This window comes from Camelina sativa, chromosome 16 (assembly GCF_030686135.1).
Source record: "Camelina sativa cultivar CO46 ecotype springtype chromosome 16, ASM3068613v1".
Classification (NCBI taxonomy): Eukaryota; Viridiplantae; Streptophyta; class Magnoliopsida; order Brassicales; family Brassicaceae; genus Camelina; species Camelina sativa.
The window spans coordinates 9,727,035-9,740,049 of NC_141895.1; the positions used below are offsets into that span (position 1 = coordinate 9,727,035).

A 13,015-nucleotide genomic window follows, 5' to 3' on the forward strand; every position below is an offset into this window, starting at 1 on the left:
GATTAAACCTTCAAAGTGTCACCGAGTAGCACTTTAAACCTTGAGATATTTTCACTAACACTATAAACCTTTAAAATAATTTCACTAACACTTTAAACCTTAAAACTAAATTTCATATTTGTACCGCCACGAAAAATAACGGAATAGTAATATTCATCAACGTGAAATAGTTAAACTATGTTGGTTCGATTTAAATACTTGTTTATTTATTTATTTATTTTAATTTAATTATTTATGACAAATGATAAACTATGTTGGTTCGATTTAAAATGTGATTTTCCATTTATTATCTTTTCACTTATTTTTTATTTTATTTATAAAGCTTTGATTAGAATGCCCTCAAACCTTGGAGAGCTTTCAATTGCTTCGCCCTTTGGCCTGTCTTTTTTTTCCACAAATCAATTATATTGATATCAAAAGTCAAAACATGTTTACCAAATACAGAAACATTCCTATAAAACCATTATATGCAAATACATGAAATTGATACAATTTTAGTAAAAAAGTGAAAGTGAATCTTTTGTTAATTAGTTTTATAGACAACAGATAAAATCTGTTAAATCTCCCCTTTACACACTTTTATTAGCTATCAGCTTGGTGCTAATATGTTATCTAAGAAACTAGATAAGGATACATCTGATGAACATATTATTTCTTTAAAATAAAATTTAAATTAAACATTCAAACTACAAAAATAGTATTCAATTATTTTTTAGAAAAATAGAGATTATTTTTGTGATTTTTCATTTACAAAGTAATTTCTCACATATTTGATTACATAATTTATTGTATTTCTTATAATTAATTTATTTTTCACTAAATTTGATGGTACAGTGCTTACAAATTAATATTAATCTAAACTATGATGCTAAACACAAATTTGGTATCGATTATTGAATGATAACAAACTCATTTGTAATGTTACTAAATCTTTTATTTTTGTTATAATATTTGAATAATTTGAAACATGTCAAAATCTTTGAATAATTTGAAACATGTCAAAATCTTGTTAATAAACTTTCAAAACCCAAATTTATATAATAAGATAGAATCGGATTCATGAGCTCGGTTCCTTGTATGCAGTTTTTTTTTTGCCAAGTCTTTATTATATTTTAGTTTCATATCTTTGAGATGTGAATTATATGATAAATCTGATGAGAGTAGACACACAAAATATTTAGGCATAACTAAGTTAGACCCTGATACAACAAAAAATACCAACTACATTATCCTCTAAAGAGATATGATTAATTTAAGTTTATTAATCTAAAATAAATATAACTGTAAATTATACATTTAGAAATTATGGTAACTTTCAAGTTAAACATATTGACAATTATCCATAATTTTCTAGATCCTCTTTCATTAATCTTAACCATTCCATCTTGGCTAGTCATTTCAACTGTGTAATTTGATTTTGGTCCATGTCCAATTGTCCTGACATTATATATATCGAACTTAGTGATATTCTCAAATTAAACCCTAGAGCTACACTCTCAAATTGAGAGGTCACTGTAATACTTAGGGGTCGAATTCCACAAGGACTCAAGTCTACACCATAAATTATAGAGTTTTATAATTAAGTTAAACAAGTTGATTTAAATAAAGAAAAGCAATACAAAATATTAAATAAAACTGTTGTAAATTCAGAAGATCAAAAAGCTAGGTCCAGAGAATTTCTCAGGAAATTACAAAATATTAAATCAATAATTAAATAGGATTCAAGCAATTAAAATCAGATCTAGAACTCTAAATTCTTTTGTAAAATAAATCAGTTCTCACTGTAAATTTATCTAAATTTAAAACCAGTAAATCCAAATCTCTTTGTAAAATTCTAGGTTAAAAATCAGCTTTAAAAACAGGTTTAGATTGTTCACAAAATCACTAAATCAAATCTCTTTGCAGAAAGTAATTTTGCTCATCAAAAAGTTTTATCAGGAAAATCAATTCTATTCTCATATCAATTTATTTTCCTAGGTTATTAATTCTAGGTGATCAATCAAGAATTAATATGATGAACAACCTATGATAAAGATCTAGAAAGATAATGAATCCTAAATAAACAGATCTAATAAATCATAAAATCCTTGTGAAAAACCATGAACCTAACAAGCAAACTACTAAGACATATTCAATGAAGAACAAAACATAATTCTGAATAATAAGCAATGAAAATTAAAAGAGTAAAAGAGAGAGTTTATGAATTTTTCTCTCAAAGTAGTTCAGATCTCTCTCTCCCAAAAGCTCTCAAAATCTCACAGTATTGCAGAAAATAAAACTTGCTAGAATAAAACTTAAGGGTTTCTAAAACCCAAAACAATATATATATATGTCCTAAAACACGCCAGGGACTTGTCTTGCAATTATGGAAAACTTTGGGGGCAGATTTGTGAAACTTCCAAAATTGTGGTCTTCTTGCGGCTAATAGGGGTGTCGACCGACACCACGAGTGGTGTCGATCGACACCATCTCTCTGAAAAGGTTCCAAGTTGATTTCCTCCGGATTAATGCTCCAAAACGATCCAAATTGCTCCACTTTGCTCCATCCATGCCAAAATCCTAGAAAACTTGTCAAGACTCAAAAACATCATAGAAAACAAATCATAAGACTCAAAAAGCACGCTTATATCATGGTTAAAAACCGTAAAAACCATGATATATCACTTAGTTTCTAAATAATGGCATTATACCCAACCATCATATCATCAAAACCGTATTTATACTAAAACATCATATCATTGGCTTTATTTTAAATGCATCATCATAGTTGTGTAGCACTGACATCAACAATAAAACAATCGGAGATGTTCGTTTTAGGTGTCGCACCACACGTTTCAGCGACGAGGAAATTTCCCTCTTTCGTTGCAGCGGGTTGAGGGTCTACATATGGTCGCTGGTTTGGTTATTGTTGATAATGAAGCTGATTTGTCTCCTATATCAGAAGGCGTGGATTCGGTGCTTTCTGGTTCTTAACAGGAGGATGGGCTGGTGTCATCTTAGGGAGAGTGGCTCCTGTGATTGGTGATCCTAGGATGACTTGTGTAGGCATCGACACAGGTGTAGCAGGGCTGGTTATTGAGGGTGCAGAGTAACATGCAGCTTCAAGTGTTGTGATTGCTTTGGAGAAGACTTCTGTAGAATAGACTGGTTTTGATTCATCGGTGAAGACTCCTTCTTCTAGTGAAGCTAATGATTATGTTGGTGTGTTAATGGAGACAAACCCACCTTTGGTGACCTCGGGTGCTGCTTCGGGGTGATTGATAGATCATGCAAGCGAAAAAGGCCCAATAGGCCTACAGACGATGAGGTCCAAGAAGCTGAACGTGTATCATGCTCTTTTTGAATATCCCCTAGCGAAGCAAATTTGGGCTTTATCCTCATTTCCAACACTGTCAGAGCAATTTTCTTTCTAAGTCCATCTTTGCAAACATGGATTTTTTTATTTTGGCGAGCACAAAAGATTCCTAACCCGGATGTGTATCCTTGAATCTTGTGGTATATTTGGAAGGCTCGAAACGATAAAATCTTTACTAATCTGGATTCAAATCCGCTTGCAATTTTGCGTTTGGCAGAGAATGATTCTAAAACTTGGTTTATGGCACAGATGAACGACATGGTAGACACATCACCTTGTGTCCCAAGGGCCATATTTGGTAGCGAGGGCAGTCTAGCGGTTGATAGCCCTGTTAAAAGTTATCATTGTTTTGTCGATCGATCTTGTGGAAAGTGACAGACCAATATGCTAGTAGTGGATAATATTGTACCTAAAATTATATATAATTATATATATATATATATATATATATCCAATGATATAAAACACAAGTATGGCTCTAGTGTCTCATACCAAAAAAAAAAAGTATGGCTCTAGTGTCTAGTCGCATAGCTAAAATATTTCCTGTTTGGTTTTGTCATCACCATTTTGGTAGTTTGTGTCTTGACATGATTCGCTTCTTATAAAATTAATTGTTTAATTTAATACCTAAAATTATACTATAATACTGATTTAGAATTAAAAAGAGAAAACAAAACAAAACTGTTTTGTTCACTTCAGATGAACTCTACTTTATTCCTTCACGGTCTCTATACGCCAAATATCTGTTTCTTCATTCGACAAAAAAACCTCCAATCTCATGTCAATGTTTTGTCTTTAGATACTATCTTACTCTCTCTCTCTCTCTCAGAGAGCTAATGTCTCTAGGACTGTCGGAGTTCGCCGACGGCGTAGCGGCGCGGAGTCTCAGCGAGATCTCAGAGGTAGACGCCGTAAGAATCGGAGCTGATATCGTATCTGCGGCGAGACGTCTCATAGCGCTTTTTAGGTCTATCGGAGATTGTCAATGGCTTCATCATCCACCCGTTATTGCTGAAGCTATTAGAAGGTGACAAAAAAAAATTAAAAAACTTCACCTTTACTCTTATCTCCTGAGTGTTGATCGGACGGTTTAGATTCATTTTGTTATCTTTCTACTGGTTTAGTATCTTCTGGTCCCCAAAGGTTGGATCTTTATTGGAGTCTGATTGAATTTATTCCTGAAAGGTTTGATTTTTCTGATCATGTAATTAAATGCGAGTGTTGTTGTGTTCTTTAAGGTATGATGAGCTTTGGATGCCGTTGATTTCTGATCTAACGGTTGGTTTAAAGCCTCCAATGATTTTGCCTCCTATTGATATTGAATGGGTTTGGTTTTGTCATTCTTTGAATCCAGTAAGCTCTGTTTCCTTCTCTTATTTAACAAAGATTCTGATTTGATCGGGAATTATATAGTTATGATCTTATCTTTGTTAGGTGAGCTATAGGGATTATTGTCAAAAGAGATTCTCAAAACTTATAGGGAAGCCTGCTATTTACGATCAAGAGAACGAGGATTACGCGGTTCTACAATGCGAAAAGGTTTGGGTTTTACGGTACCCATTGGAGAGTTTCGAGAACAGAGCTGATCCTGATTCAGTTGAGTCTGTTTCTTCAGTAAATGAAGATGTGAAAACTCTAGTAGAGAAGCAGAGGTTTCTTTGGGAGAAGTTTTCAGCGCCTTATATGTCTGAAACCGTCTACTTGATCGCTGCTCGGTTACGTTACAAAGGGTTTCTGTTGATCTTACACAAGTTTAAAGACGAGATATCTCGTCTTATTCCAGCTTCTGATATACTTCTTATGTGGCTCACACATAAGAGTTGCCCGACGGTATATAAAGACGATGTTGATGAAATGTTGGAAGAGATAACGAGAAAAGTGGTACGAGTTGGAGAAGAAGTTGAGAAAACAGAAGTGGAAACAACTAAAAGACTGTGGGATAGGTACTTCAATCAACCATACGAGAAAGCAGGTGGTGAATTGACGGTAATAGCGAATGAGTCTCGTCTTAGTAACAATGCAGTGTTTTATTGGCCTGTCTCTGATATGGACGTTAACACCACGTATAAGTCTCTTCGACCTAGATTTGTTTTGGAAGTAAGTTCTTGCTTTTGATGTAAATGACTTGACTCTGAAGTAAGTTGTTTTGTTTTTTGTATCTGAAAATGATTATTTTTCGCAGTTGTGTATATTTGTAAGGCTGAATACAAAAGCAGAGCGGAATGAGTCTATAGATCGAAGTTTCCTTCGTTTGAGAGTTGCTAGATGTCATAGGAAGCTGCAGCTAGATAAGAAAATGACAGATTTGTCTCGCGATGGGACGTGGCAGAAGGGTTGGCATCTTTACTGCGAGTTTGGGACGTTAGGGGTTGTATTGGAAACACATCGTGAACGTCCTCGTGGGATTTGCTTCAGAAGTGGTAAACCGGAAGGGATGATTGAGGTCCCGTGGAATGATCTGTTAAGAGCACATTCATTAGCATCTGGTAGGTTTCTCGGTAAGCAAGTGAGTGTGTTTGCTTCGGTTACGCCTCCGGTTCAAGCGCCGTACTTGCTGAGATTTGTCCCGGATCGAGTTACCGATGATTCAGGTGCTATGATATCTGATTCAGTTCAAAGAACTAACAACTTCCGACCTCAAGAAGGAAGATGGCTTACACGGACCGTTCTTGATCATGCTGGACGAGAATGCTTTGTTATCCGAATCAGGTAAGCTCCACAATATGTCTGTTGAAACTTGTTTCTCCTTCTGAACTGACTGTTTCTTTGATTCTAAATTTGGTTTAGAGTGGGAAAAGGAGTGTTTAAACGTGGAGGTGAAGTTCCATCCCCAGTTAAATCAGAGGAGCGGATAACAGAGATTCGTGTAGGCTCTTGGTCTTATATCGAGGGCTCAATCGGTAAAGCTCCAGGTACATTGACTTAGGAGACAATGTTTAGCATTTGAGTTTGCAAAATATATCTTAAAAAAAAACTGAAAAATATGGTTTCTATTTTAAGAAAGTCGAAAATGAAACAGTAGCAGTCTTAAGCAGTGTACCGATCATTGTGTTTTCTCGTCTAGTACAGGGAAGGTGGTTGGAACCGTGACGCCTAAAGAACCAGTTGAGGACTGGGAGGCTGGTTGGGAATTTTCGACTGGAGACGAATTGCGTATCCGTTGGGACTCATCAGGAGCTATCTCAGAGCTAGGTCTATATTCAAGAAACCCTGGTTCGCTGGTATGGTTTCAAGATTCAAGAATTTTCTTCGCGTTTTTTCAAACCGTTTTCTGATATCTTTGGTAATACAGGTTCGGCTGTTAACTGGACGGAGAATGCAATATAAAGGAGAAGATGAAGAAGACGAGGAGGGTTTTGTAACATTGGTAAGATCAACAGAAGAAGATCCAACAGAAAAAGCAACTGCTCTAATCGACTGGAAGCATCAAGCCGTGGAGTTTCTACCCGAGGAAGATGCGGTTTTCGTCTTGCTATTGTCGGTATCGATTCTAAGAAGTGTAACACAGAGAAGAAGAGAAGATGTTGGTAAATTGTTGGTACGGAAGAGGATAACCGAAGCTACCGGTGAACGGGACTGGGGATCAGTTATCGTCGATGCTTCATCGTCAAATGTATCTTCTTCTGCAAGTCCATACGTAGAACCATGGTATCGGAACTCTGGTAAGGTTTTGGCGATGGAGGAGAAAGTACAAGTTGCGAGATATCCGTATCCTGTTATGAGCTATTCTAATGTTGATGGTGGTGATAATTTGTATAAACACGTAATATTCGGGTGAAAACTTCAAAGAAATTGCATAATTTTTTAGAGAGATGGATTGGTGTGACCAAAATTGATACGATTCTTGGTATGTCTTTTATCAACTAGACTGCTTTGCTTACTATATTGTAAGTTAGCTATTAACTTATAGATCGTTGAGCCTCTTTCATGCTTGAATATTCGCTGGATCAAAAGTCCAGAACTCGAGATGTGTTGTCTAGTAGATACCTCAAATTTTATAGAGTTGGAGGACTTACCTAAACAGAATCTTTAGGATCCGACAATGTACAAGATATACTTTGCTTGTCTTACCACTCCATACTTTTGAGTCGCTTACACCTTATTAAATGACAAGTGTGACTACATTTGAGGGTTTGGCGTTTATGGCACCGTGGTCTAAGTAAGCATGTGGTCTCACTTGTTTAGTTATCCAAGCTATTGTAGGGTCTCACTTGTTTAGCATGTGCATTTTGTTCCCCTTACCCTGCTGTCTCCACAATTACAAATGATTTTCCGATTTTTGGGTAATATTCGGTTATAGTAAAATGAATTTTTATGATATTTTGAAAAGAATCCGGAGATAAACTTGTTAGTGTAGAAAAAATTTAAAAAGTCGTTCTCGCATGGCCTACGAAGAGACTTTGATGTCAAAAAATCAGAGTGTAGTGTTTTTTTTGAGTGGACTACTTCTCTAGTGAAGGATAAGCTATATAAACTGATAAGATAAAAAGACCCAAGTCAAGCATCTACATGTCTTCTGTTATTATCATTGCAGCTAAAATGTACAAAAGCGGGATAACACATAAAAACAAACACACAAACAAACTCGTACACGCACGCAGAAAAGAACTCTTTTAGCCTACAGAAGCAAAAAGAAACAAGACTTGCAAACGACCACTTGATGTTGTCAGAACGAGGGTACTCTGTTTTTTTTTTCCTTCTCTTTTTCAAGATTTGGTGTTAGAGATCACATGCCGTAAGTAGGAGGAGGGCTCCTTGGTCCAGTCTCTGATCCTGATCCTCCTGCTGCCTTATGGAACGCATCCGACGTCGACCGCCTCCTAAACCGAAAGGGTTCCTTTCCTCCTGCGTTTGCTCCGTTCACATCCCAAAAATGATCATTTTCTCGTTAGAAAACCTCATACATTCACTTTAAACCCATAAAACTTGGACTCCTTCAACCATATGTATAAAATCTATCAATCCGACGTCAATGAAATGTTAACAACCACACACATACACTTGTCAAATCCTCCTATTATGTTAGGTAACGTATAACAACATTTGACAAGACAACACACCTAATCCAACCAATATAATCAAACTAATATCACATAATGACCAAATTGGAGTATCAAATCATAATGGACACTATGAGACAAAACTTTATGTTATACTGTCGACAAAAACTTATGTAAAAACTAAAAAGTGCACTATGCCTACACACACACTTTTCTATACCTAATCTAATCACAGTACATTAATAGACATATAACATTAAATGACAAAATTACCCTTCAACGAATTAAGTGAGTGTACTGTTTCACCTAACTCACACTGATATGAAAGTGGTAAAGTTAAAAAAAAAAAACTCACCGGAGAACGGAGATAGTGGCGGAGAGAAAGGAGACAGCGGCGGAGTTGAACCGGCAGGCGACGCAGGAGCTGAACCGCCTTGGTAACCCGGTGGTTTAATAATCATGATGCTACGTGTAACTTTCACAGCCTCTTCCGGCGAATCCTCACCGTACGATCTCGCACTTCCACCTTCAGATTGATCTAATAAATCACAGCCATTAAAAGATTACATCAAATCAAACGATCTAGTCGGATCGATCATCAGGTTTAAATACTTCAGTGCATGTTTTTACTAATTTTAAGATTCGTTGATTCAATCGGTTCCAATTTTTATAGCAATAACACGGCGTACCATTGCCGGAGCTAGGTCGGAAACTGAAGGTATGGTGTTTCCGAAGCTTGCCAAGGCCGTTCTCTGGCCGTGGACCAGCGACGGTATCATCCCACAGATGATCAAGTAAGCCCATAAAGGGGTTGAAATTGATAAGAATCTAAAGTTTTTGGGGTCTTTTTAGGATTTTTTTGTTAAAACTTGTTGTTGTTGTTGTAAGAGAGATTCAATGATTCAACAAGGAGGCGATGATTTAAAGGCGAATGAAAAGATCTGAGCCGTTGATCTGATCTGACGTGGCGTCTGGATCATGGCTCTACGCAAAGGTGGATAAGGTCGACTGTGGGGCCCGATAAGGTCAAGATATTTAGATCGGAGTGCCACGTGGCGTTTCATCGGAGGGTTATTAATGCGTCTCACGTGACCGCATCTTTCGCTCTCTTGTTTAATTTATTTACTGTTGTGTCCTTAGCTTTATCTTGATTAAGTTTAAAATACCCTTCGATATATGTTTATTTACAGTGTTACCCTTGCCTTTTGATCTTAGCCGCCAACAAAAGAGACCAAGTTCTCTCTTTCAGATAATATCGGAGCTTCTCTTGTTTCCCCCTTTTTTTATTTTTTCTTCTACTATCCGAGCATGACAATTAGATGTAGTTTCAATTTTATTAATCACTTTTTCTGTTTTTTGTTTTCTACGGCAACTCAATTCTATTATCATAAGAGAAGTGTTGCATAATCCATACAATCATTCAAACAGATAAAGAATATTGAACATAATTTTGATGAAAAAATGGAAATGACTTTGTTTTTCCAAAATAAATCTGTTAAGCTTTTTCTTCGTAAAAACTCATAAAAGACTAACATTTTATGGATAAAATTGTTTGTATATTGTTCGAGATAGCTCTAAACCATGTTTTTTGAAAGAAAATACACATATTCTCTTTGTTACGTTATAAGTGATGTTTAAAGTTTTTATACACAAATTAAATAAATATGTAATTTACCTTTTTTCATAAAAATATTATTCCCTTTGTCCTTTAAAGATTGGCTTGTTGTAACTTTTTCATGTTATGTACAAATATTAATTTTCCATCACTTTTAGCTAATCAATATTAAACTTTTATAAATATTAAGAAATAACCATTAAGAAAATTATAAAATCTGAATAGTCACTGGTCTACAATTATATAAGTACTTTTTTTAGTTAAAAACAATAATGTATTTAAATTTAATAATCATTATTTCTTAATTTGTTTAACACTCTCAAACATTTATCTTTTAGGAACAGAGGGAGAGGGAGTAATAAATAAATGAATTCACCAGTAGCAACATACAATGTAAAATACTGTATGATTGATCAAAATAAATTAAATACATTTAATTTTTGCATAAAGTTTTTAAAACATCATTTAAATGAAACAAAATTATGTTAAAACATCATTTATAATAAAATAGAGAGAGTATAATATTAAAAGAAGAACAAATATTATTACATTTTCTGAAAATGGTTTATAAATGTAAATCTATAATTTTAATATTAATAATTAATAGTATTTTTAATAGTATTTTTCTGGCTGTTTATTAGTTACGGTTCTCGATCATATCTAGTATATTGAATATGTTTTACAGCATCAAAAAGATTTTAAAGAAATTGTACAGTGATTAGTTATTAAAAATTCAAATTCAATAATATTTTAAGTTCTCAAAAATATATTTTAAATTTGTATTTGTTTGTTTGTACGTTGTTTGGGAAAACACTTTGTGACTTTAAGTGCTACTAACAACAAGTCGACAATGATGATCTTCAATCCTCTCTCTCTTTTCTCTCTCATATTTGAGAGAGAAGCTTTCTTTTCTTTGATCATCGTCCGACATGTTGTCGGTCTTTGTAACTGGATAAAATCTGGTATTATTGTAAACATGACTTTTTCGTTGCCTTGTTCTGGCCGTAAACATGGCTTTCTTGTTGCCATATTCTTGCCATAAACATAGCTTTTCCGTTGCCATGTTCTTGCCGTAAACATGATTTTTCTGTTGCCATGTTCTTGTTGTCGCCTTTGTTAGGCGTTTTTAGTTTGCTTCAAATAAATAGGAATTGTCAGTCTTGATTTGTCTCTGTGTTTTATAGAGCTTCACGAGAGATGACAAAAACTTATATGTTTATACATCATATAAGTGTTTTTTTGTCTTAGTTAGATCTGAAGCAAAAGCTTTACTATCTTATGGTGAATGAGATCAATTTAGATTTTTGTCGATCTATGGTTGATTTGTTTATCCATATAGTGTTTGCTGTTTGTCTCTGATCTTTCTGTTGGGTAAACGGTTTATAGAAAATTCAAGGATAGTTGCAGAGTTGAAGAAAAGAAGAAACTTTCTTCGCGATATTCAGATTCCTCATAGCCGTGACTTCAATTGTTTGGAGTTTTGATTCGTCTTATAACCAGCTTTATCGGTGAAATTTAGAAGAATCAAGTGTCGAAATTCAGATATCGACAATGATTATGTTCACCGGAAAAAAATCTCAGACGATCGAGGATGTTGTCGGAAAGCTTTAGATTCTTCATCCAACACGTGTTAATGACACGTTTTGTTTGGATGAAACCAACTATAGATGAACTTTCTTCATCGTAAAGCAATGTATCTGTATGAGTTTTTAGGGGCTGTGTAACCCAACCTTTTAGAAATAAAATTAAAATCTTATGAAAAAAAAAAAAGACTTTAAGTGCTAGTCATGGCCTTTATAAAAAAAAAAATATATATTTGACCATACATATATAATTATATGATATCATGCAACTTGCTCGTCATTATCATGCAACAACGATGCTTTTCTTCTTTTATATCTAAACATTTCTTCCCACGATTTTTCAGTAAATTAGCTCACATTAATTTTATATTTTCTATAAAAAATGAAATTATTGATGCACTTAAAATCAAACATACAAAAACAACTTAATTTTACTACTGCGAGATAAATTTTTGAGATATTTTTTATAATATTAGATTTTCATATATGCAAGTAAGTAATACTATATGATAGTATGTATTGATACCAATATAGATTTGAACGTGTAATATTAATAGAGAAATTCTTCGAAGTATCACAATTTAAGTTTTTTCTAAAAATATCACGCTTAAGTTTTTTCTTTTATAAAAGTACCACAAATTTTTCTTTTTCAAAAATACCATAAACACATAAAATTGATTTTATATTCGATAGAACTTCTTTTTTTAGGTTTACGTTGACAAATTTATATTTATGATGTAGTTTTTAGCGGGTAAACTTTAATGTTTAAGATTTCAGAATTATTTTTTAATATAAAAATTTAGTTTCATTTTATGGTATTTTTGAAAAAATTACAATTTTATGGTATTTTTAAAAAAATACAATTTCATGGTATTTTTGAAAAAGAAACTAAAAGTGGTATATTTTGGAAAACAAATATTTTAGTGATATTTATGAGAATTGACCATATTAATGGTGTTAATATTGCCATATTGGTAACATTTGTTAATACATACATTATGATTGTAGAAATTATTTTTTTTTGTTTGTTCAAACGTTTGATTCATTAGGTAACTAGTGGGCCAGACCCATTACAATCGAGTGTAAAGCCTCATTTGCTAAGGAATCCGCTTTCTCATTGTTTGATCGAGGAGTAAATCGAAAAGAAACAGAAGTGAAAAAAACTAGATATATTCAGGATGTCGAAGAGAATCCCGTGGAGCTCTTTTGGTTGGATCTCCGAATTGATTGCTTGGACCAGATTCATCGAGTCAGAAGCGAGAGAAAGGTGGGTTATCCCCAATAGTTTGGCCGATTGGAGAGCATTTAGGACCGCCAGTCCTTCTGCGACGATTGGTGATGCAACATTTGGTAAAGTCATAGATCCTTGATCGATAACTTCTTCGAGATGGTTTGTGAAGATCCAGCCTAAACCTGCGGTTTTTGTGGTATTCCAGGCTGCATCCGTATTGCATCTGATGAC

The 13,015-nt window shown here is 34.2% G+C and overlaps 2 protein-coding genes across 4 annotated transcripts; one reads left to right on the forward strand and one right to left on the reverse strand.

Moving 5' to 3' along the window:
• Window positions 1-3,827: 3,827 nt before the first annotated feature.
• On the forward strand, window positions 3,828-7,187 carry LOC104758947 (uncharacterized). 2 transcript variants are annotated; one of them, XR_015584529.1, is made up of 7 exons: window positions 3,828-4,382; window positions 4,594-4,708; window positions 4,790-5,452; window positions 5,538-6,064; window positions 6,143-6,267; window positions 6,420-6,576; window positions 6,648-7,187. XR_015584529.1 is itself a non-coding variant. In XM_010481917.3 (7 exons), the coding sequence occupies exons 1-7, from the start codon at window positions 4,192-4,194 to the stop codon at window positions 7,131-7,133; spliced, it is 2,259 nt and encodes a 752-aa protein (XP_010480219.1). In that variant the 5' UTR covers window positions 3,828-4,191; the 3' UTR covers window positions 7,134-7,187. The 2 variants fall into 2 exon arrangements, 1 of the variants encoding a protein (XP_010480219.1); XM_010481917.3 differs by having other exon boundaries at window positions 6,425-6,576.
• A 665-nt stretch (window positions 7,188-7,852) lies between these two features.
• LOC104758946 (dormancy-associated protein homolog 3) lies at window positions 7,853-9,321 on the reverse strand. Of its 2 annotated transcripts, none has more exons than XM_010481916.3 (3): window positions 9,045-9,321; window positions 8,711-8,893; window positions 7,853-8,200 (listed from the first exon to the last, which is right to left on the reverse strand). In XM_010481916.3, exons 1-3 carry the CDS (start codon window positions 9,157-9,159, stop codon window positions 8,082-8,084), a joined length of 417 nt encoding a protein of 138 aa, XP_010480218.1. In that variant the 5' UTR covers window positions 9,160-9,321; the 3' UTR covers window positions 7,853-8,081. The 2 variants fall into 2 exon arrangements, with proteins under 2 accessions (XP_010480218.1, XP_087347660.1); XM_087491534.1 differs by having other exon boundaries at window positions 7,853-8,209; window positions 9,045-9,255.
• Window positions 9,322-13,015: the final 3,694 nt, after the last annotated feature.

What these genes read in the sequence shown, in the direction of transcription:
- LOC104758947 (XM_010481917.3), top strand. Translation starts at nt 4,192, where the DNA reads ATGTCTCTAGGACTGTCGGAGTTCGCCGACGGCGTAGCGGCGCGGAGT. An exon ending in ATTGCTGAAGCTATTAGAAG is followed by an intron (nt 4,383 to 4,593) that starts GTGACAAAAAAA and finishes GTGTTCTTTAAG; the next exon opens with GTATGATGAGCTTTGGATGC. An exon ending in CAAGAAACCCTGGTTCGCTG is followed by an intron (nt 6,577 to 6,647) that starts GTATGGTTTCAA and finishes TTGGTAATACAG; the next exon opens with GTTCGGCTGTTAACTGGACG.
- LOC104758946 (XM_087491534.1), bottom strand. Translation starts at nt 9,159, where the DNA reads ATGGGCTTACTTGATCATCTGTGGGATGATACCGTCGCTGGTCCACGG. An exon ending in CCGACCTAGCTCCGGCAATG is followed by an intron (nt 8,894 to 9,044) that starts GTACGCCGTGTT and finishes GTGATTTATTAG; the next exon opens with ATCAATCTGAAGGTGGAAGT. An exon ending in GCCACTATCTCCGTTCTCCG is followed by an intron (nt 8,210 to 8,710) that starts GTGAGTTTTTTT and finishes ATGTGAACGGAG; the next exon opens with CAAACGCAGGAGGAAAGGAA.